The sequence below is a fragment of the Schistocerca gregaria genome, chromosome 2 (assembly GCF_023897955.1).
Source record: "Schistocerca gregaria isolate iqSchGreg1 chromosome 2, iqSchGreg1.2, whole genome shotgun sequence".
In the NCBI taxonomy this organism is placed as follows: domain Eukaryota; kingdom Metazoa; phylum Arthropoda; class Insecta; order Orthoptera; family Acrididae; genus Schistocerca; species Schistocerca gregaria.
In genome coordinates this window covers 58,049,120-58,071,561 of record NC_064921.1, presented here as the reverse complement: position 1 = coordinate 58,071,561, position 22,442 = coordinate 58,049,120, and the positions used below count along the sequence as shown (strand labels likewise).

The 22,442-nt window shown below is 42.1% G+C and overlaps 1 protein-coding gene across 1 annotated transcript in view; it reads right to left on the bottom strand.

The window, feature by feature from the left end:
- Positions 1-22,442, bottom strand: part of LOC126335636 (uncharacterized) — a 785,040-nt gene that overhangs the window by 56,386 nt on the left and 706,212 nt on the right. The window contains exon 7 of the mRNA XM_049999091.1: positions 474-830. Within this exon, the coding sequence (XP_049855048.1) occupies positions 474-830 (357 nt within the window). The remainder of the gene's footprint in view (positions 1-473; positions 831-22,442) is intronic.

Here is a 22,442-nt window from a genome sequence, read left to right as displayed (position 1 = left end):
CCTTTCCACTTCCTCATCCTTTTCCTGTAATTTTTCTGCAGTTTTCATGTGCAAGGCTTTCTTAATCTGCTGTTGCTTATTTCACACCATCGTTCGCAAAGAACTTCTGCATCTTCACTTCCGACAGATGTTACCACTTTTAAAGATTAATTTTTTATTTTCAAGCACTGTGGATTCGCAGCAGCAATATTTTGTTTCCACTCTGCGCTTACATGTTTATCTTTGCTATATACCTCTTATCTATGACTAGCGAAGTAGTGCCGACTTTGATATCTTTGACGCATGCGCTTTGAATACTCAGCAGCTTTGTATCACGTGACTCTCCGAATAAATAGACACGCGCAAACGCTATGAACTGGGAGGTTTCTAGCCGAAATACAGCAAGAAGAATTGTCGCTGTCGCGAGTGCACGCCCGAAAGATTGTGGGGCAGGTTTGTGTGAGTGCGGAGTGGTGCTGCGCTGCTGCACTGACCGGTGACGTTGAGGCGGACGCTGAGCGCGGCGCGGCGGCGGTCGAGCAGCCCCTGCGCGCGGCGGTCCGGCTCGCAGCGGTAGACGCCCGCCTCCTGGTACAGCACGCGCTCCAGAGACAGCTGCGGGCCCGCCCCCACCGCCTCACCGTAGCGCCGCCAGCAGGCGCCGCCGGGGCACTGCAGCGTCACCGCGCTGCCCAGCGCCGCCTCCACCTGCTGGCCGCTGCCCCCGCCGCCTGCGCCGCCGCCCCCGCCTCCCTCGTCCGACATGGCCTCCCCGCCGCCGCCACCGCCGCCGCCGCCGCCGACGCCGACTCCACCTGCTGCGTCCTCCTCTACGCCGGCCTCGCCGTCGTCTGCACAGCGAGACAGCGCGTCCACACTTAGGCTCGTATGACGAACAGCCCAACCCCTGATTCCTTACAGGGGGGGGGGGGGGGGGGGGGGTAGGACGTCAAACGAGCCGACTTGGAGCAGGAGAGGCACCGCAAGGCATTTTAATTTCCACTACCTGTACTTTCTCAAAATAACTGATGACGGTCGAAGTAGAGAAGGTATTAAATGTTGACTGGCAAAATAACAGATGATGGTCGAAGTAGAGAGGATATTAAATGTAGACTAGCAATGGCGAGGAAAGAGAAATTTGTTAACATCGACTATAGATTTAAGTGTCAGGAAATCGTTTCTCAAAGTGTTTGTATGGAGTGTAGCCATGTATGGAAGTGAAACAGGACGATAAATAGTTTGGACAAGAAGAGAATAGAAGCTTTTGAAATGCGGTGCTACAGAAGACTTCTGAAGATTAGATGGGTAGATCACATAACTAATGAGTAGATATGGAATAGGATTGGGGAGAAGAGGATTTTGTGGCACAACTTGACTAGAAGAACGGATCGGTTGGTAGGACATGTTCTGAGGCATCAAGGGATCACCAATTCAGTATTGGAATGCTGCGTGGAGCGTAAAAATCGTACAGGGAGACTAAGAGATGAATACACTAAGCAGATTCAGAAGGATTTAGCCTGCAGTACGTACTGAGAGATGAACAAGCTGGCACAGGATAGAGTAGCATTGAGAGCTGCATCAAACCAGTCTCAGGACTGAAGTACACAACGGGAACAACACGTACGTTTCCAAATATAGTCATAAAACTTTGTCGGCAGGACTACGAAGGATTCAGAAATGGAAGTTCAAAAGCTCAACGAAATTAATATTTTTTACATGTGAAATATCATCTTTTTTTCAGTTACTGTTGGCTGCATTTGTTGCTATAAGTACAATTTTCTTCATAAGTAAGAGAGATTCTTCGATGAAATTTGCACAGCATACAAACCATACTTACAGGTTATGAAGCTCTAAAATTTTCCAAATGTATCAAAAACTGTGGGAAAAGTTGAGATAATTATCTATAACATTTGATATTTTCTAAACCTTAAATTTAAAACGTAACAGCTCATTCATTTTTCCATAAATTCAATAAATTCTAGATTTTCATACAGCTGTAAGTATGGCTTGCATGCTGCACAAAATTCATCGACGATTGTGTGTTACATATGCATAAAACTGCACGTATACCAACAAATACAGTCAATAGTAAGTGAAAAAATAATGGAAATTCACATGTAAAAAATATTAATTTCTTTATGCTTTTGAACTTCCACTGCTACAAGAGTGAATCCTCAGTCCTTCATGGTCATGTTGACAAATTTTTATAAATTTACTTATAAAAGTATAGGCAGTGGAAGTTAATATGTCCTTTGGTGCCTCTCCTGCTCCAAGTCGAGCCGTCTGTCGTCCTACCCCCTAAAAGAATCGATCGATCGATCCCATGTATAGCATAGCCTGAAATGTCGATTCAAAATGAGTTACTACATTAAATATTTGCCGTTTAGCATTTAAGCAAGAAAAAGTTTACGAATTTTCTGAATTTATGCTTAAATTTTGTTGGAAGTCGCTAAGTACTCTTGTTATGAAACACTGGAAGAACATACTCTGGGTAATGTACGCTCCATTTGAGCAGAAGCTATTTTTTTCATGCTTCTTAATGTTTATGACGTTTTATCTCCTGTATATGTATATTACAATGACGTAATTTCACACACGCAGCCAGTGCTATATCGCAACCTGAGAAAAACAGTAACACACCTCAAAAATACTATAGTTCAGGAGTATCGAATTACAGAATTCTGTACTACATATACTGAATTGTATCAACTTCTTTTATGTTTCAATTACATTTTTTCAGTAAATTCCATTGTATGCCAAAAACGTACATCAGCCAACCTCGAATAAATACTCTTTTTATTTAAAACAATGTTCCGACGGACTTTGCTGTCATGTTCGGACCATAAAAATCTTTTTGTTATGAAGCGTGCTAGTTTTACGTTGTATCTCACACCAAGTTGTCATGTAGATAAAAATCACCACCAAAAATATTTATGAAATGCTGGCTGGTGTACGATTTTAGCAAGTAAAGTGTATGGATCCTACGGTCTTATCAAAGGGAGAAAATTCAATCAAATTCCATTATATTCCATACAACAGCAATATGAACATATAGTTCTGTTCTCGTATTCGATTTTTCTCAAGTATTGCATTTTTCATTTGTCTTGCTGGTCTATATGGAGTGTGATATGTCGACACTATATGCAAACTGTGTTGCGTATAGTGTTAGTAGTAAAGAAGTAATAAATTAAAACGTCACGCATGATGTTGAAGTTTGCATAAAGAGCGAAACTTCACTAAGCGTCAAACTTTTTTCCTTTTTCGTGATTCTGTCTGGGGTGACAGCGACAAAAAATTTCGTGTAGGTTTAAAATTATGTGAAAACTTTGTTAGAAGTAGTGGGTGTTTAATTTCTCAAATACTGTATGAACGTAGTCCGTGTACATCGGCACCGTCAGTTTCGCTGCCTCAACATAAACACACATTTTGTCACTGTAATATGTTACCTATTGTGTCAAATTCGTAATGTAAGATTATATCTCTTAAGGAGTAGCTTATGATAGATTTTTATATTTTTCAATTCAGTCAATAACCACGCGAAATACTGAAAATCGAGTGCTGCAAGCTGTACCAGGTTCTGCGATCCAGTTTCCGCAGTAGCGTTCTTGTGATATAGATTTCGTTAGACAGAACACGGACTAAGAAGACATCGATAGTGCGAAACTCAGCGTCTCCTTTTGTCGTACGATATCCTGCGAACGATGGATGGAGGCTAAACAGAAAATTCCATATTTTTACAGTTTCCAAGAGCTTTTGAAAAGTGGCCCACTGCAGACTTCTAACAAAGGTTCGAGCATATGCAACAGGTTCTCAGATGCATGAGTGGCTGTAAGACTTTTCAAGTAATAGAACCCAGTACATTCTCCCGAACGATGATTGCTCATTGCGTTCAAGGTTAACGTCAGGAGTGCCCCTGAGAAGTGCGACAGAGCTCGGTCTCTACAACATAACTGACGCCACAGATAGGGTGAGCAGCAGTTTTGACAACGCTGTAGTCTACACGAAATTACCGTCGTTTAGTGGCTGTAAGATGGAGGATGAATTAAACAGACATCCTAGTTGGAGAGATGATTGGCAGCTATATCCAATTGTAGAAAAATGTAAGTTAATGAAAATAAGTAGGAAAAACAATCCCATATGATAGAATACAAGCGCTAGGAGTAGGTATATCTCTCAACATGTGCATCCAAGTGCTATCTAAATGCTTGAATTAGAGGAGTGTTGTAGCATAGAGCTTAGGTGGAGTGTTGTTTGGGCAGGGGGTTGTGTAAATGTGGCACTCAGGTCAACATTTTCTTTATATTAACATCAAAATAAAGATCATTAAGTAGGGCTCCCCACAATCAATTCAGAAATATCTTCCATGTAGTAAAAAATTAAATTCCAAATTATGTCCTAATGTACAGAACAAAACAACAGTTTCAATAATTTCCAATGCTTGGCTCTTGGGCATAAACAGTCATAATATCTGACATAACATCAGTAACAAGACATTTATAGAGGGCAAAACAAGTTTTAGATTTTATTAAGAATATAAGCCACGCCAACACTTTAACATACTACGACTGCTATGGCGAACAGCTAAACACTGCACTCTACCAAACTGCTTGCACATATATCTTAACAAATTCTTACAAAATAACATAAACAATTGATTATCGCTGTGGAAAGAGTAAGCAGTTACAATGTGTCACTGAAACAAAATTTCAGTGATTAATACAATTAATCACACTCGCAGCATGTAGGTAACAAACGGAACTGCTCTTGGTGCAGCAAACAAAGCAGTCCTATGTGCTGTCAATAAACAGCCACAGTTTGTTATACAATAACATTTGTGGTTGGCGAACGCACCCAGTACACAGTACAAAAGACACACAGGTTAGTGTGTAAACCATAAAGTCACCAGTGTGGAACCATCAGCTGCAAAACCAGTCAGATAGTGGTCTACTCGATTTGGAAAAGCCCCTTTCTCCACCTCGACTGGGATTGTTGTCTGTCAACCAACTGCAACACTAGGCTGTGGAATTTAGAAAGTTACCGCACACCGTGCAGTCTGTAGTTATATCCAGCTGACAGACCCACAACACATCATCTTCCAGGGATCGAGGTCAAAGGGAAATACGGGCTGCGATACAACAGGTCTTAAAAGTTGAAGCGACCATTTTTGGCAAAGAGCGAGGTATTATTTTTGAACAGTTCAGTACTTCGTAGCAGGGCCTGAAAATAGACCCGTGCTTTCTTTAACACATGACAACGTTAAAGAACTTCATCGGGTACCTTTTCAGTGACACCCTGATTTCCCACTTGGCCCCAGACGTACCCAAGCATTCGCGATGTATCCCGGACAAGGCAACTAGTGTGACGTCACAAGTTTGTGGTGGGGCCCGTGTTTCTCGTGAGCCTAGCTCGGAATCTCGCACACGGCTCGGCTCATCACTCGCTCGTTGGTCTCAGTGCACAGACAGCCTGCTGCCCTAACCTTCCTGGCTACCAGCCCGGCCACAGAGGCGCCCGTGCAGTCACGTGTCCAGGCCGCCCCCTTCTCGTGGCCACAGCACAACTACCGAACAAAATGCCTCTCTGGAGGCGCGGAAATCAACCGCAGCAATATACCTGGCACACGGTCGTTTACTTCAAACCGGCGTGGGCTTCCTGTTATTTCTCTTTAAATGATGTAATCTGATTTCATGCCACTTCCTTTGTATACTGCACCACGGGGGCACTGGCCAGTTATTCCATTCTATAAATTAAAGATCTAATTGCGTTTGAAATTTCTGCATGTGCCGGACTATGTGGACGTAGGTCTCCGTAACAATAGTATAAAATGAGTATACAGGGTGTTTCCGGAAGAGCGTGCAAATATTTAACAGTACATAAAGGATGATCCACTGTACAATTTGAGGTGGGTAACGAGGGGTCGGAGAAGCCAGCTTAAGCAGATGATAGCAATTTACGTTAGTTACAGTTAACTGCAAATACCATCATTGATACAATGAACGTACCATTTGTGCTGTACCTCATAAAATGTGCTGAAACTGATGACCATCAACCTCAGTGACATCGGCGAATAAGATTCTGACGCATCCTGACAAATATTCCTCGTCTGCTGGTGTCCTTCGAATCACACTTCAGACGTTCCCACAGCAAATAATCAGGGGGACTGAGGTCAGATGACATCGCAGGCCATGGAACAGGACCTCTCCTTTCAATCCAGCTCTATTGTATTGCAGTGTACGTTCTGAATAGCACTTAGTAATGAATGGGGCTGTCGTTGATTCATAGTACATTCTGTCCTGGGGCAATGTAAATACGATACAACAGAGTTATCTTATGTACAAGTAAAGAAAACAAAACTTCCATCATGACTTCCTGGTAATAAGGGTCAACCTCCTTGTTTCATGGCAGGAAATAAAGAATGTACCCGTACATGTAACTGAACAGCACAGTAGTGTAAACTTGTAAGCATGTTAGTTGTAACTAAACTGGAAAGTAGTAAAGCTAGACAAAGCGGTAGACAAGTTTACTTCCATATGTCCTTCAACCGGCTTCTCTGACCCCAGGTTCCCTATCTCGAATTGTTCAGTAGAGCATTCTCTATGTCCTGCTACATTTTTGCACTCTCTTACAGAAACGCCTTGTATGTTGATTCATGGTGCTTCTTTCACAGTTCAAAATGTTGCAGAGATGTTCAGTTACTGACTGCCTATAAATTAACGACCTAATTATATGATTTCATTCCACATTCCTGAACCATGTGGCCATAGGTCAGGTTAGTGAATTCATAAGACGATTTTCTTAGTGCCCCTTTCACTGCTCAACCTGCTGTGGAAGTGTTTGACTGTTGTTTTTCGATAAATTACCGACTTTTCCTGGTCAGGTATAAGAAACGATCTTGAGGTGTTGATCTGTTGAAGCTTAGTAGGTAATAAAATATGATAAAGTAAGTTTTCCAATTTCATGCCACTGTCTTTATCAGGTGGATCACGTAGCTGGAAGTCAATAACTAGGGAGTTCTGTGAGACGAGTAAAGGTCCTTCTGTTTCTTGTGGACGGAAATAATTTTCTTTCATAAACTATTGCACAACTTAGTATTCTATCAGTCATTTCTCCAAACTGTGCACGTATTTCAGAAGCACAATGGACTATCGCTACTCGATTTTTCCTTCCACACCCAGCGTTCCTCCCTTGTGGTTAGTGTGGTGTGTTTCTCCAGCACTAATTTAGTTTTAATGGTGTGATTGATTCTCTTTTTGAACATAAGATTACTGGGCTCATTTTTTATTGTTCTCTGTGCCACAAGGTCAGAGCATGGTTTGTAGGATATTCATACAACAAACGCTATGAATGTATTCACTGTTTTAGTCAACAACCAGTACCGAAAGCAACCGCGTGATACTAGTTAGTTTTGATTGGTAACGAGATGATCAGAGGACTGAAACATATGAAGGTGCCACGATTAAATTTGGAGTTGACATAATGGCCCCACCTTGTCAAGTTTCTATTAGTTACCTGAAAGGCGAAGTGGATTGCGTATCATTCCCCTCATTAGTTAAATACGCTACTTGCAAATATATAGAGAGAAGTTTCAGTTATCGTCTTTCCAGAATTCGAAGGAACATAGAATGTATCTTCCTAACATTACCAAGAAATGGAGAAACTCCTCTAATTTTTTTGAACTACAATGCTGATTTTTCAGTAGGTCTTTTAAAAGCCTGTCTCGCTTTCGATAACTGCGCGCCACACATAGGGTTACGAAGCTGAAGATACATAATCGATAATTTGATTTGAGATGAGAAACTTAATACTGCATGAATTTTTACTTTATCTACGTCTATAAACTGACAGTTACATAAAATACTCATTATAGAAAAAAAATCACGTCACCAAAAAGTAATTAACATAGAGTAATGAAATTTTAGGAATACTTTAGGTAATACACAATGAAGAGCCTGAGAAACTGTTACACCTACCTAATATCGTGTAGGGGCCCCGCGAGCACGCAGAAGAGCCTCAGCACGATGTGGCATGGAGTCGACTAATGTCTGAAGTAGTCCTGGAGGAAACTGAGACCATGAAACCTGCACGGCTGTCAATAAATCCGTAAGGATACGAGGGGGTTCTGAACAGCACGTTACAAGGAATCCCAGATATGCTCAATAATATTCAGTTTTGGCAAGTTTAGTGACCAACGAAATATTTAAACTCAGAATAGTGTCCCTGGAGCCGGTCTGTGGCAATTCTGGACGTATAGTGTGTCGCATTGCGCTGCTCTAATTACCCTGGCTCGTCGGAATGCACAATGGCCTTGAATGGAATCAGGTGATCATAAAGGATGATTACGTACGTACGTATCAAGGGTTCCATATCACTCCAACTGGACACGCCCCACACCATTACAGAGCCTCCACCAGCTCGAACAGTCTTCTGCTGACATGCAGGGTCCGTGGCTGCCTCCATAATCCTACACGTCCATCCACTCGATATAATTTGAAACGAGAGATGTCCGACCAGGCAATATGTTTCCAGTCATCAACAGTCCAATGTCGGTGTTGATGGGTCCAGGTGAGGCTAACGCTTTGTGTCGTGGAGTTATCAAGGGTGCATGAGTGGGCCTTCGCTTGCGAAATCCCTCACTGACGATGTTTTGTTGAATGGTTCGGACGCTGATACTTGTTGATGGCACAGCAGTGAAATCAGCAGCAATCTGCAGAAGGATTGCACTTTTATCACGCTGGACGATTTTCTTTAGTTTTCGTTGGTCTCATTCTTGCAGAATGTTTTTCGGCCGCAGCGAAGTCTGAGATTTGATGTTTTACTCGATTCCTTATAGTCATGATACACTTGTGAAATGGTCATACAGGTAAATCCCCATCGCTACCTCGAAGATGCTCTGTCCCATCGCTCGTGTGCCGACTGTAACACCACGGTCAAACTCAATTAAATCTTGATAACCATTGTAGCAGCAGTAACCGATCTATCAACTGCGCCAGACAGTTGTTGCCTTATATGGGCGTCGCCGACCGCAGCGTCGTATTCTGCCTGTTTATGTATCTCTGTATTTGAATACGCATGCCTATACCAGTTTCTTTTGCGCTTCAGTGTATTTAAGAGATTAACATTGCAACATCACAGGTTAATGTAAGCGCGACATAAGCCATTGCAAATGTTAAATGCTGGTTGATTAACAACTTGTGTATCCTCCGAACTGTTGAATGGGAGCACGCAAATGTGCATGCATTGTGTTGTACAGGTGTCAGGTGTCAGACTGTGGCATGGAGATCCTTGGTGGTCAATACAGGGTCGGTTAATGCTTATTTTGGATGACGCAGGAGTTATCAGGTGACGTCTCATATGTGTTCAATTGGAGACAGGTCCGGTTGTCGAGGAGGTCAGCGCAACATGTTGGTACTGTGTAGACCAAGTTAGGTTACAATAGCAGAATGTAGGCGAGCGTTATCACGTTGGAAATCAACCCGTGGAATTCTTGAGTCTCACCACGGCAAGTTGAGTCAACAGATTGACGCACAGTTTTGAAGCCGGGGTGAGTGGGGTAACCATGACAGTATTCTTGCTGTCATATGAAATCGCACGCCGAACCATACCTCGATGTACACGTCCAATGTGTCTATCACGCTGGCAGGATGATTTCAGGCTCACAACTGGCCTTGCTCCCCTTCTCCGTCACTGGCATCGGAGCAGAACCGGCTTTCGTTAGAAAACACAGCAGACCTCCACCATGCCCTCCAAATGAGGTCTCACTTGACTCCAGTGAAGTGGTAAATGATCCTGTTTGGGATCTGTGGAATATGGTCTACAGCGTTTTTGGCTCGCAGCTGTCCCTGAAGTAAGCGATTTGCAACAGCTGGTTGGGTAGCTGTGGCGCCAGGTGCTGCTCAAAGCGCTGCTGCAGATACAGAGCGATGCGCCAGAGCCCCACAATGAACACCGTGGTCTTTGTTGTCGGTAGTGCGACGTTACCGTCTTGAGACCAGTCTTCTTGTAAGTATACATTCTCGTGACAACAACTAACAGGAAGCATGTGCAATGGATACAGTCCTGCCAGATCTTTCTACGGTATCCCAGAAGGAATATCCACCTTCTCGTAGCACTATTGCATGACCTCGTTAAAACTTTTTGAGGTGTTGATAACGGCGTCTTTGTCACCTTAATGACATTCTTGACTAACGTAAATTCAACGTCAATTCTAGTCTCAAATGTAGCTAAAGCTCAAGACAGTTACAGCGTGTATGTAAAGCAAACATGAGCTGCATCCTCAGACGAGCTACTAACGCCACTCTAACGTAACTGGCGTGAAGTCTGAACCGACAGCATCTTTCAGATGTCGTAACACGCCTACCAACTTCCGTTTGTGCCCCTTATCTCCTTTCAGTGTTGCGATTTTTTTTCGTTTGTGCAGTTTTAGAAAGGTCTATTAAAACTTCATTCGATATAAACGTATTTTTTAAAGGGTGACTCAACAAAACATCGTTAAGAGATAGAGAAACATGTTTCCCTTATTAATATTTTCTTTATCGTTTTATTTTGAATAATCCACTCAGTTACTTGGATACATCGATATATGCATTTCTTCTGGTCAAACGTGCACTTGTAATTCTCTAATGGGGAGAATGTCCTATTTTAAGGCGATAGGCACTCCACTCCACCCACTCCCCTTCCGTTTCACGTTTTCTTGGTTTTGGTCCGGTGACCGCCGCTTACAGCACAGAAGAGAGTCTTTTACGACTACATAAGTATAAAGTCGACAGAAGGTGGCATAACTTTTTGACATTGGTTTTGTTAGATGACTGTGGTTCATTTACGTGAGGCTGCCACATGGTTGTAGTTCTTATATTAAGTAGTTCTGTTAAGACCAAAACCCACAGGCTCATACGCAGTGTCTATTTTATTGGTATGTTTTTCAATATAAGACCCGACGGGTATGCAGTTGTGTAACTCTGCAGTGTTTTTAAATCTATATATATTACTTTTGGTCGGTGTTATATATGAACAGACAGATGTGTACTTGTGTAACCCGGCAGTCTCAGAATTATGTACAAGCCCTATTGACGTAGTGTTACCACACACGCACAGCCTGTTATGACGCTTACTGTGACAGTCATTGGCGTCTTCTGCTAGCGCCATCTCACGACGGGGCTTGTGGTGTAAGAACACAGCCGGAGTTGCTGTAGCACCTGACTGGCGCTTCTGTGTAATGGAGACACTTAACATTTATAATGTCATCTCTTTTGGACTCCTATGTGCTACGTATGAGAATATTGTAAGGCCTGCGTGTTATAGGCAACTGTTAATATCACCATTGTCTGCCTTGATGTTATAGCCTGTATGTGTCCTAAGGTACGTACCTAAACTTATGTGTATACATGTTGTATAAGTGGCATCCAAGCCCACTATTGTAGTGTTTTCTGTCCCCCCCTAGATCCGATGATCGCCGAAACCGGTAATCGTGGCATAAAAAGAATCCCTGCGATCTTGGCTACCAGTTTATTGTTTTACATCTAGATCGCTTCCACATGAGCACAATGTGCTCACTACACTCTAATTTTGACTCCTTAAACCTGTCGTTCAAAATTATCGGCTCAGTGTGTACTTCCTGAGCCATGTGCAGGCATACGGGTAAAAGCAACAGAAACAAAAGGTGAGGTAAATATCATTAAAGCGAATGAAGTAATGTCCCGCAGCGAGCTGCCCGCAGCACGTGGAGGCGCAGGTGGCAAACACTGAGCGCCGTGCGGCCGGTCTCGGCATTCGCTCCCCACTTGGCCGCACCCTGCTGTTCCCCCCAGGCACCCGCTGCCTGACTACTACTGCCGACCTCCGCGCGCATCCCCCGGACTCGAAGGCGGGGAAAAATTTCCGTCCTTTATCTGAAACTAAATTATGAAGTAATTTGTACTGGAAATGAGCCTGTCGGATGTAGATGCAGGACTCAAATTGGGAAGGACGGGAAAATCAGTCAGGCTGCTGCAGTTTCAATAAGACGTTCGCCAGGGGTGGGTCGTCCACGAAGGAACGCATCGAAGGGAACACTTCACCAAAGCGAACCTGTTTCAGGAAGCATCGCTCGTGCGCAACTCAGTTTCCTCTTTTCTCACGTGATATACTGCGAACTATACTGGGCCCTGGTCCGATTCCCAGTTGGGTCCGGGAATTACTCTGCCCAGCGACTGGGTGTTGTGCTGTCCTCCTCATAATCCTCTCATCATCATCGACTGCAGGTGCCGACGTGGCGTCAAATTGAAAGGCCGGCACCCGGCGAACGATCTGCCTGATGGGGGCCCCAGCCATATGATTAAACAAATAAACAAAGGTACGACCATACTGAATAAGTTCACAGATATCTGACTGGCTCGAAGACTTCTTAAGTTACAGAACCCAGTATGTTGTCCTCCACAGCGAAAATTGATCAGAGGCAAAGTTATTGTCAGTAGTGCCTCAGCGAAAAGTGATACGAGCGCTGTCGTTCTCTACATAGATAAATGATTTGTCGGACAATCTGCTGTTGTTCGCTGAGGATGCTGTGGTGTACAGTAAGGTGTCGGAGTTGTGAGACTGTAGTGAGCCAGATCGCTGGTCGATCATCAGCGATCGGCTTGTTATCTTTGGCGGGTCCCCGGGCATGTGCATCTTTGCGTTTCGGCTGGGGCGCGCGGGACGGCAAGAGGCAGTCGGTTTGGGGCGGCCGCTGAGAATGGCGGAGTTGTGGGTCGGGCGTAAGCACACGTGTGATGTCTGTTAGGCTGGGGCTGTTTGCTAATCGTGTAACTCCTGCGGCGCTTACTTGTTGCCTGGAAGGCCACGTGTAGCACCAACAGGGATGTGGTGTCACGGTATGAGGTTGTTTTTCGTGGCTACCGTCTAGTCTTCTTATTGTGCCTGAGAAAACGTTAAATGGGGGTGGAAGTCAACACCATTGTATAGTGCATATGGTAGAGAAATACACTGGAGATGATTATTGTTTCTATCGCAACGTGAATGTGCCTTGTCATGAATCACCGGCTACGACGCTATGGTTTGTGGGCAGTTACACTCCCTAAATGGATTGGTTCGAGCGTCAACTTCGCTCCAGACCCCAGCGTCAACCATCACTACCTTCTTTAAGCTCATGAAGAGGAATGGTCTGCCAGACCGCCACGGATATCCACAGTTCTAATTGCAACTGTTTCTACCAGAGTTCAAGCTTTCATAACGTTAAGAGAGGATACTCTGCAGTGACAACACCGGGCTAGAATCTTATTATGCTCGAGCCCTTTCTCCGTCAGTATTTCGTTTGAATTGCTCCCCCCTCCGCCCCTCCCCCACGCTTTCTAGTGAACAGCAGCGTCCTATGGCGGGGTACATGGAGCGGCTACCTTTACATGTTCATTGAACACGGTTTCCTCTGTGACGTGTGTGTCATATTCGTGTCTGCGATCATTTGATGTGTCTGTCGTGTTTGGAATACTCAACTAATCAGCAAAGCAAACTATTTCGTCTGTCTTCTAGCGTGTTAACCCACATACCTCGGTTTATTACCGAAACCTTTATTAATTTATATAGGAAATCATAAGAAATGATATATATGGTGTTAACACGAAGCTTAGGAGATAGACTAGTTGAAGATGAAAGCTATCTAAATGAAAAGAAGTACAATTTGATTGACAGCAGTCTTACTCTAGCAGCGCTACATATGTAGTATGCCACCCCACTATTAAAAATATCACTAATCCTATTGAAAGTATTTGTTAATGTTACTTCTCCAGTGGGAATTATTGTACTCCAAAAGGTCTCGACAACCACTCGGTTTGTGGATAATAGAAAAATCCTTATGCCTCTACTGCGTCACGAATTTTGGACGGGATTCTATGTCCCATTGTTAAGGGTCCCTGTGTTTTGCTTCGTTTAACATTTTTACCGATTTCTTGTGATATCCGTCTAACTCCAGATTATTATGTATGGCCTACGCGTATTATGGGGATGTTTCAGTTCTATTTCCCGCTAATACCAGAATATTGTTGAACTGCCTAGAGTCATACGATAATGTCTTACTTTATGAGGGCCTAACACCTGATTTATTTCGTGCCCGTCGACATCTCATTCATTTTGGCGCATGTGAAGTGTTACAGGAATAAAAAAGAATTTCTTTCTGTATACATTTATACATTTCACAATACAGGTATCACTTCTGACCTCTGATAGACTGTGGTGTTTTCATTTTGTGTATTGCTTCTTATATCCATCTAAAACTGGATTTATTTTGTTATTGTAACCTGCGGGCACTAATAGTGTTTTCGTCTTTCTTATCGCTAATACTATTGTGCTATTGCCAGGACGTGGTAAAAAATTTGTTTAGATCCTTTAAATACTCCTCTTCGTATCAGACTGGCTATGTGTTTTACGCGTTATTTATTACGTATGAAATACATAACTATTATTAAGCTTTGGCACTGCGTGTGCTTTACCTGGGTATATACGGTATCTTGTCTAGTCAGGCAACACACAACTTCATGTAGGTTCCGAATTTATCTTTCCTACTCACTATCCGTATCATGCAGAGGGCTGTAATTGTTACTGTCAGACCGATAGTATTCTAAGGGTTTCTAGGAGATAATTTGTTTAGTGACCCTGTTTGTTAGTGACAGCAAACTTCACTTCAGTGTTGATCACAGTATATGTGCCGTCAGTTATGGATTGGACGACAGCCTTGAGATTTTTTTGTAGTGTGCTGTTGTTGAGAGTATGTTTTTACTCTCATTGATATTTGAGAACCATTTTCTCGCATTTTACCTATCGTACAACAGATAGTGGAACGTCGCAGACTTTCAAATAAAAATGGCTCTGAGCACTATGGGACTTAACTTCTGAGTTCATCAGTCCCCTAGAACTTAGAACTACTTAAACCTAACTAACCTAAGGACATCACACATATCCATGCCCGAGGCAGGATTCGAACCTGCGACCAGACTGTAGCGCCTAGACCCGCTCGGCCACTCCGGCCCCCCGCAGACTTTCAGTGCATTTTTTGATTAAATTACGATTGCTACGATATATATATATATATATATATATATATATATATATATATATATGTATATATATATATATATATATATATCAATCGTAATTATTGAGGGTGAGATACTATTGTACATGTTTGCGCTGGCTGTCTATTGAGTTCAGTACACTCGATTTGCAGCTCTCACAGAGCAATGTGCCTGTTTTGTAGCCATTTTGAATTTAGATTTTTTGTTGCTACATATTATTTCAGGTTAATTTAGTTAGTTTGTAACTACTTTTAAGAAACAATGGACTCGATGGGTTGCTGTTTAAGATTTACAGTTAATTTTATTACTGCACAGACCTGTTTCTATTTACGTTTGATTATCTTAGCCTAACTGATAACGTGCCTATGTGCCTGAAGTATGATATTGTATTTACGAAAAGACTGTTTAGTAGCAGGTATCTGCATACATTTTATGTTTGTTGGGCGATCAATTTTGTTACCACATTCCTGTACATATGGCATGATGATGCTGCAGTGTAACACCGAAAGCGGTCGCAACTGAATAAAGAAATTCAAACATAAGGCTGAAGGTGTTGCAGTCAATCCTCACATTTTCAGATAAGTACAAGGACGTCTAATTTCTTACTTGATACTAGCTAAAAAGACTATATTGTGCGGGTATTCACTTTGTCAAATTTTAATTATAAAAGAAAAAAGAATTTTCTGTGTTTGTAGTGCAATATCGAAAATATTATAAATATCCAAAAAGATATGATTGTCGGAAGGACAGACTCAGCATACAGGAAAGTCAAAACAACTTTCGGTGACATTAAAAGCAACGGTGGTAACATTAAGAGTGCAACGAGAATTCCATTGTTAAATGCAGAGGAGAGAGCATATAGGTGGAAAGAATACATTGAAAGTCTCTATGAGGGTGAAGATATGTCTGATGTGATAGAAGAAGAAACAGGAGTCGATTTAGAAGAGATTGGGGATCCAGTATTAGAATCGGAATTTAAAAGAGCTTTGGAGGACTTACGGTCAAATAAGGCAGAAGGGATAGATAACATTCCATCAGAATTTCTAAAATTGGGGGAAGTGGCAACAAAACGACTATTCACGTTGGTGTGTAGAATATATGGGTCTGGCGACATACCATCTGATTTTCGGAAAAGCATCATCCACACAATTCCGAAGACGGCAAGAGCTGACAAGTGCGAGAATTATCGCACAATCAGCCTAACAGCTCATGCATCGAAGCTGCTTAAAAGAATAATATACGGAAGAATGGAAAAGAAAATTGAGAATGCGCTAGGTGACGATCAGTTCGGCTTTAGGAAAAGTAAAGGCACGAGAGAGGCAATTCTGACGTTACGGCTAATAATGGAAGCAAGGCTAAAGAAAAATCAAGACACGTTCATAGGATTTGTCGACCTGGAAAAAGCGTTCGACAATATAAAATGGTGCAAGCTCTTCAAGATTCTGAAAAAAGTAGGGGTAAGCTATAGAGAGAGACGGGTCATATACAATATGTACAACAACCAAGAGGGAATAATGAAAGTGGACGACCAAGAACGAAGTGCTCGTATTAAGAAGGGAGTAAGACAAGGCTGTAGCCTTTCGCCCCTACTCTTCAATCTGTACATTGAGGAAGCAATGATGGAAATAAAAGAAAGGTTCAGGAGTGGAATTAAAATACAAGGTGAAAGGATATCAATGATACGATTCGATGATGACATTGCTATCCTGAGTGAAAGTGAAGAAGAATTAAATGATCTGCTGAACGGAATGAACAGTCTAATGAGTACAAAGTATGGTTTGAGAGTAAATCAGAGTAAGACGAAGGTAATGAGAAGTATTAGAAATGAGAACAGCGAGAAATTTAACATCAGAATTGAGGGTAACAAAGTCAATGAAGTTAAGGAATTCTGCTACCTAGGCAGTAAAATAAGCAATGACCTCTTCATCTCAGAGTAGCACTTGCAACCAACGTCCTCAATTATTTGCTTGACGTATTCCAATCTCTTGTCTTCCTCTACAGTTTTTGCCCTCTACAGCTCCCTCTAGTACCATGGAAGTCATTCCCTCATGTCTTAGCAGATATCCTATCATCCTGTCCCTTCTCCTTATGGTTCGATTCTCCTCTGTTCCGGTTTTCCCACAGTCCATGTTTCACTACCATACAATGCTGTACTCCAGACGTACATCCTCAGAAATTTCTTCCTCAAATTAAGGCCGGTATTTGATATTAGTAGACTTCTCTTGGCCAGAAATGCCTTTTTTGCCATAGCGAGTCTGCTTTTGATGTCCTCCTTCCTCCGTCCGTCATTGGTTATTTTACTGCCGAGGTAGCAAAATTCCATAACTTCGTGACCCTCAATCCCGATGTTAAGTTTCTCGCTGTTCTCATTTCTACTACTTCTCATTACCTTCGTCTTTCTTCGATTTACTTTCAGTACATACTCTGTACTCATTAGACCATTCCGTTCAGCAAATCAAGTAATTCTTCTTAACTTTTACTCAGGATGCCAATGTAACCAACGAATCTTATTACTGATATCCTCTCACTTTGAAATTTAATTCAACTCCTGAACCTTCCTCTTCTTTCCAACACTGCTTCCTCGCTGTACAGATTGAACATAAAGGACGAAAGGCTACATCCTTGTCATACGCCCTTTTTAATACGAGCACTTCGTTCTTAGTCGTCCACTATTATTATTCCCCCTTGGCTGTTGTACATATTGTATATGACCCGTCTCTCCCTATAGCCCCTACTTTTCTCAGCATTTCGAGCATCTTGTATCATTTTACATTGTCGAACGCTTTTTCCACGTCGACAAATCCTATGAACGTGTCTTGATTTTTCTTTAGCCTTGCTTTCGTTATTAACCGCAAAGTCAGAATTGCTTCTCTCGTGCCTTTACCTTTCCTAAAGCCAAACAGGTCGTCATCTAGAGCATCCTCAATTTTCTTCTCTATTCTTCTGAATATTATTTTTGTCAGCAACATCGATGCATGAGCTGTTATGCTGATTGTGCGATAATTCTCTCACTTGTCAGGTCTTGCCGTCTTCGGAATTGTGTTTATGATGCTTTTCCGAAAGTCAGATGGTTTGTCGCGAGACTCATACATTCTACACACAAACGTGAATAGTTGTTTTGTTGCCACTTCCCACAACGATTTTAGAAATTCTGATGGAATGTTATCTATCCATTCTGCCTTATTTGATTTTAAGTCCTCCAAAGCTCTATCAAATTCTGATTCTACAACAGGATCCCCTAGCTCTTCTTAATCGACTGATGTTTCTTCTTCTATCACATCAGACAAATCTACTCGACATAGATGCTTTCAAAGTATGCTTTCCACCTATCCGCTATCTCCTCTGCATTTAACAGTGGAATCCCCGTAGCACTCAGAATGTTATCACCCTTGCTTTTAATGTCACCGAAAGTTGTTTTGACTTTCCTGTACGCTTAGCCTGTCCTTCCGACAATTATTTCTTTTTTTCACGTCTTTACATTTTTCCTGCTGCCACTTCCTCTTAGCATCCCTACACTTCCTATTTATTTCATTCCTCAGTGACTTGTATTTCTGTATTCCTGAGTTTCCTGGAACACTTTTGTATTTCCTCCTCTCATCTACCAATTGAAGTATTTCTTCTCTTACTCATGATATCTTCGCAGTTATCTTCTTTGTACCTACGTTTTCCTTCCCAACTTCTGCGATGGCCCTTTTTAGAGATGTCCATTCCTCTTCAAATGTACTGCCTAGCGAGCTATTTCTTATTGCTGTACCTATAGCCTTAGAGATCTTCAACCGTATTTCGTCATTACTTAGCACTTTCGTATCCCACTTCTTTCTGTACTGATTCTTCCTGACTATCTTGAACTTCGGCCTGCTCTTCATCCCTACTATATTATGATTTGAGTCTATATCTGCTCCTGGGTACAGATTACAATCCAGTATCTGCTTATGGAATCTCTGTCTGACTAAGATGTACTCTAACTGAAATCTTCCTGTATTACCTGGCCTTTTCCAAGTATACCTCATCCTCTTGTGATGTATTAAAAGTCCATGCATGGTGGGACATTTTCTCACTCATTTCCGTGTTTATGGTGTCTTACAATGACATAAAGTTCCTGTTACATTCGGCAGTATATGTGAGTACTGTCTGCGAAATTTATTGCGTACACAATAGCAAACAAATAATACATTCAAACGTTACGCATGATACGGCAGTTTGTAACGCATCTCGTTGTTTATGGCGCCATATATGCAGAACTAAATAGGTATGTGGTTCTTACTCCCACAGCTATTGTTACCTGACAATTAAGATATATGTACCTAGTTTGGTTGCAATCGGTCCAGTAGTTCAGGAGGGTATATGGAACGTACTGATGTACATACATACATACGGTTTTGTAATAAGTGGATGTCAAATCCTAATGGCTTTCATATGGAAGTACAGGATGCTGTGCGAGGGAGCAAGTGTGCTGGTAAGTTTGTGGCAGTGCGATGACTCATCTTCCGCGCCGCGAGTGAGCAGGTACTCAACTCCCCCCTTCTCCTCCCCCCTCTCCCTCCTTCCCTATCCCCGCCACCCCTCCCCATCATACAGTCCACTATAGCTTATTGGAGATGATATGTGAAAGCTGCGGTCGTGGCAGGTAGTTAATGTGCAATATTACATTATTGGTACTTAATTAATATTTAACCATAAAATTGGTATTCTACGATCAGATATCTACAAAAGTTTGTGTCTGCATCCAGTAAAGCATGAGTCTGAATCCAGTGTATTAACAAGAAAATCGAATTTATTAAAATTGTTAATTCCGACAAAATTGAATAGTTACAAACGTAAAATTCCAATAGTATGTGTATTTGAATCAGAAAGCTGTCTCCTCAGAACTCTGTTTAATAGTTTTCAACACTTTTTTCCAGTTTTTTAAGTAAACTGTTGATAATGGAAAGCTGGTAAAACATGCAGATTATCAAATGTTTCGGCATAACGTGTGAAGTAAAAATTTCAGCACTCTATTTATTACCTAATATAATAACGACGTAGTACTTTTCCTGTTTGTTGTTATAATCGTTCAAGGTATAGAGAGTTGTTAATCGGCACTGTCGACAATGAAGGTCTGCTGTTAGCGTTCGAATAAACTTCATCTCTCAAGCGAAACCTTCCGCTACAAAAAACATTAAGGTACGTCCCCAATTAACAAACTATTTAGAAGTTTAAATGACGGGAGCGATCTTCCTGAACCTAGTGTATACGGCTTTCTTGCAGAAATCTAATCGTTCCTTTCGACGTCTGCACTCGTGAACGACATTCACGTCATTCTGGAGCTGCCGGTCAAAAATGGTTCAAATGGCTCTGAGCACTATGGGACTCAACTGCTGTGGTCATTAGTCCCCTAGAACTTAGAACCACTTAAACCTAACTAACCAAAGGACATCACACACATCCATGCCCTAGGCAGGATTCGAACCTGCGACCGTAGCAGTCGCACGGTTCCGGACAGCGCACCTAGAACCGCGAGACCACCGCGGCCGGCAGCTGCCGGTCAGTCGACGTTGAGCAGTCTGTAAGTCCTGCCTCTGCCCTGCTAACAGGCGCGAAACTATTGTCACAAAAGGTATAGAGGAGTGCCTCGGATGGCAGTTTTATGTTGACTGTCGTATTGTGGAAAATACAAAGCTTATATTATGTAGACGTTTACGAAGGTGACTATTTCCAGTGAAATTGTTATAACTGAAAAGAGTGACTTACACAGTACTCCTTTCAGATTTCGTATAAGTCTTGGAGCGCCACAAAGTATTACATGGCAAATGATGCATTGGAAATTTCATGCATTACAATGTGCACATTTACCGTCGAGCTAAATGCCCAAGTACCGTTTCAATTATTAGAGTTGGTCACAGGAGAAGTATCAGACTTTCAATTCAGAAACCTGTATGTTACTGGCTCTTCGAGTAATGTATAGTTAGTTCTGCAAGAAAGTGTACGTCGTTACCTGTATGAAATAAAAGACACTTTTATAAATACCGTATATCTTTACATGAAAATACATGTTATTACTACTCGCACAATTACCTAACAGTTAATCCAATCGCCGCTATTATCGATTATAGCTTGGCACCTTACCCCTCTCTACGGTAAATGACGCCAATCTCTGAATATGGTTTGACCTTCTTCGCAAACAATTTGAGTTTCTAAGAATTTTAGCAGGAGCTCCATATGAAAGCTTTGGTCCCTTTGGATGATTTAAAAGGAACAGTGCCTCGTGACGCTTCAGATAATAAGCACTCATTTCAAACTGCCACCGACAAAACAAAACATTCAACTCTCGCACTGTTTATCTACACACTGTGAATAGCGCATTGAATACAGATCCAAGATCACTGCCAAAGATGTCGCTGCAGACAGTACGTCTAAAATTATGGCGTACACTTTCTTGTGGAGCTGACTCACATTCTTTGTGAACTTTGGAGATTCAGCAGCTGAATATTTCACCTAATTCGACTCTGTTTAATTTTACGAAATGGATACGTTTTTATCTGTTACCGTACTGGACACAGCCTTTTCCAGTAGACGGAGCTGAGATGTCCAAATGTAGACCACAAATCATGTAGGAGGAAACAGGAAAATTTAGAATAATTGTGTTCATTAAATAATACTGACTAGAGGAAAAATAGCTGTCATTAAGTTGTGGATTAATGAACAGAAAATTAACTTCCCATTAAGAAAAGAAGCCGAATATTTTTAGTGTCTGTAGTGTCTTTTAATACGTTTTTGGCATCTGAAACCCCGTGGTTCGCGTGCCATACTGCCCAACCCCACAGCATATATGGCTGTGAAAGGGTGGGGACTATAACACAAGTTGCTACACCCATCTGAAGGAAAGCAGAATTTATTTTAGGAGACATGTAAATCCAGTGGGGGATTAAGATAAAAAATATGATTCCGCGACATTCATCACAGTTTCCCTTCTCCGAGACACTCACGCCTATACACGTTGGCTGCAGGCCCCACGATAGCCGTCTCACACACAGCAAGATTCAGCATAAGCTCACTTGCCGGTTTGTGCGACAAGTCCATAGCAGGCAGTCTCCATCTACTGCTAGCCGTCTCACTGCAGGAGGTGTTGCATGTTTTCTTTGATAGCCATTGTAGAATTCTCTGAATTCTACCTGCAGTGGCCATTGAGCAGCCCTGTTGACGCCTGACATCACAGTCTGGAAGACATTGCATCACAAAGAATTCTGGAGATTGTGTTAGACCGAAGTAACTGTCACACTCCTGCTGATGGTTCGCCAACATTTCTCAAACAGATTCAAGAAGCCGGTCAAAAATATTTAATTCTCTGGCGTTTTAAAGCTTCATTCATCAGCTGCATGATGAAGTCCCTGCCGTTTTGTTTACGGTCACAGTTACTGTAATATTACGAAATCCAGTAACCCA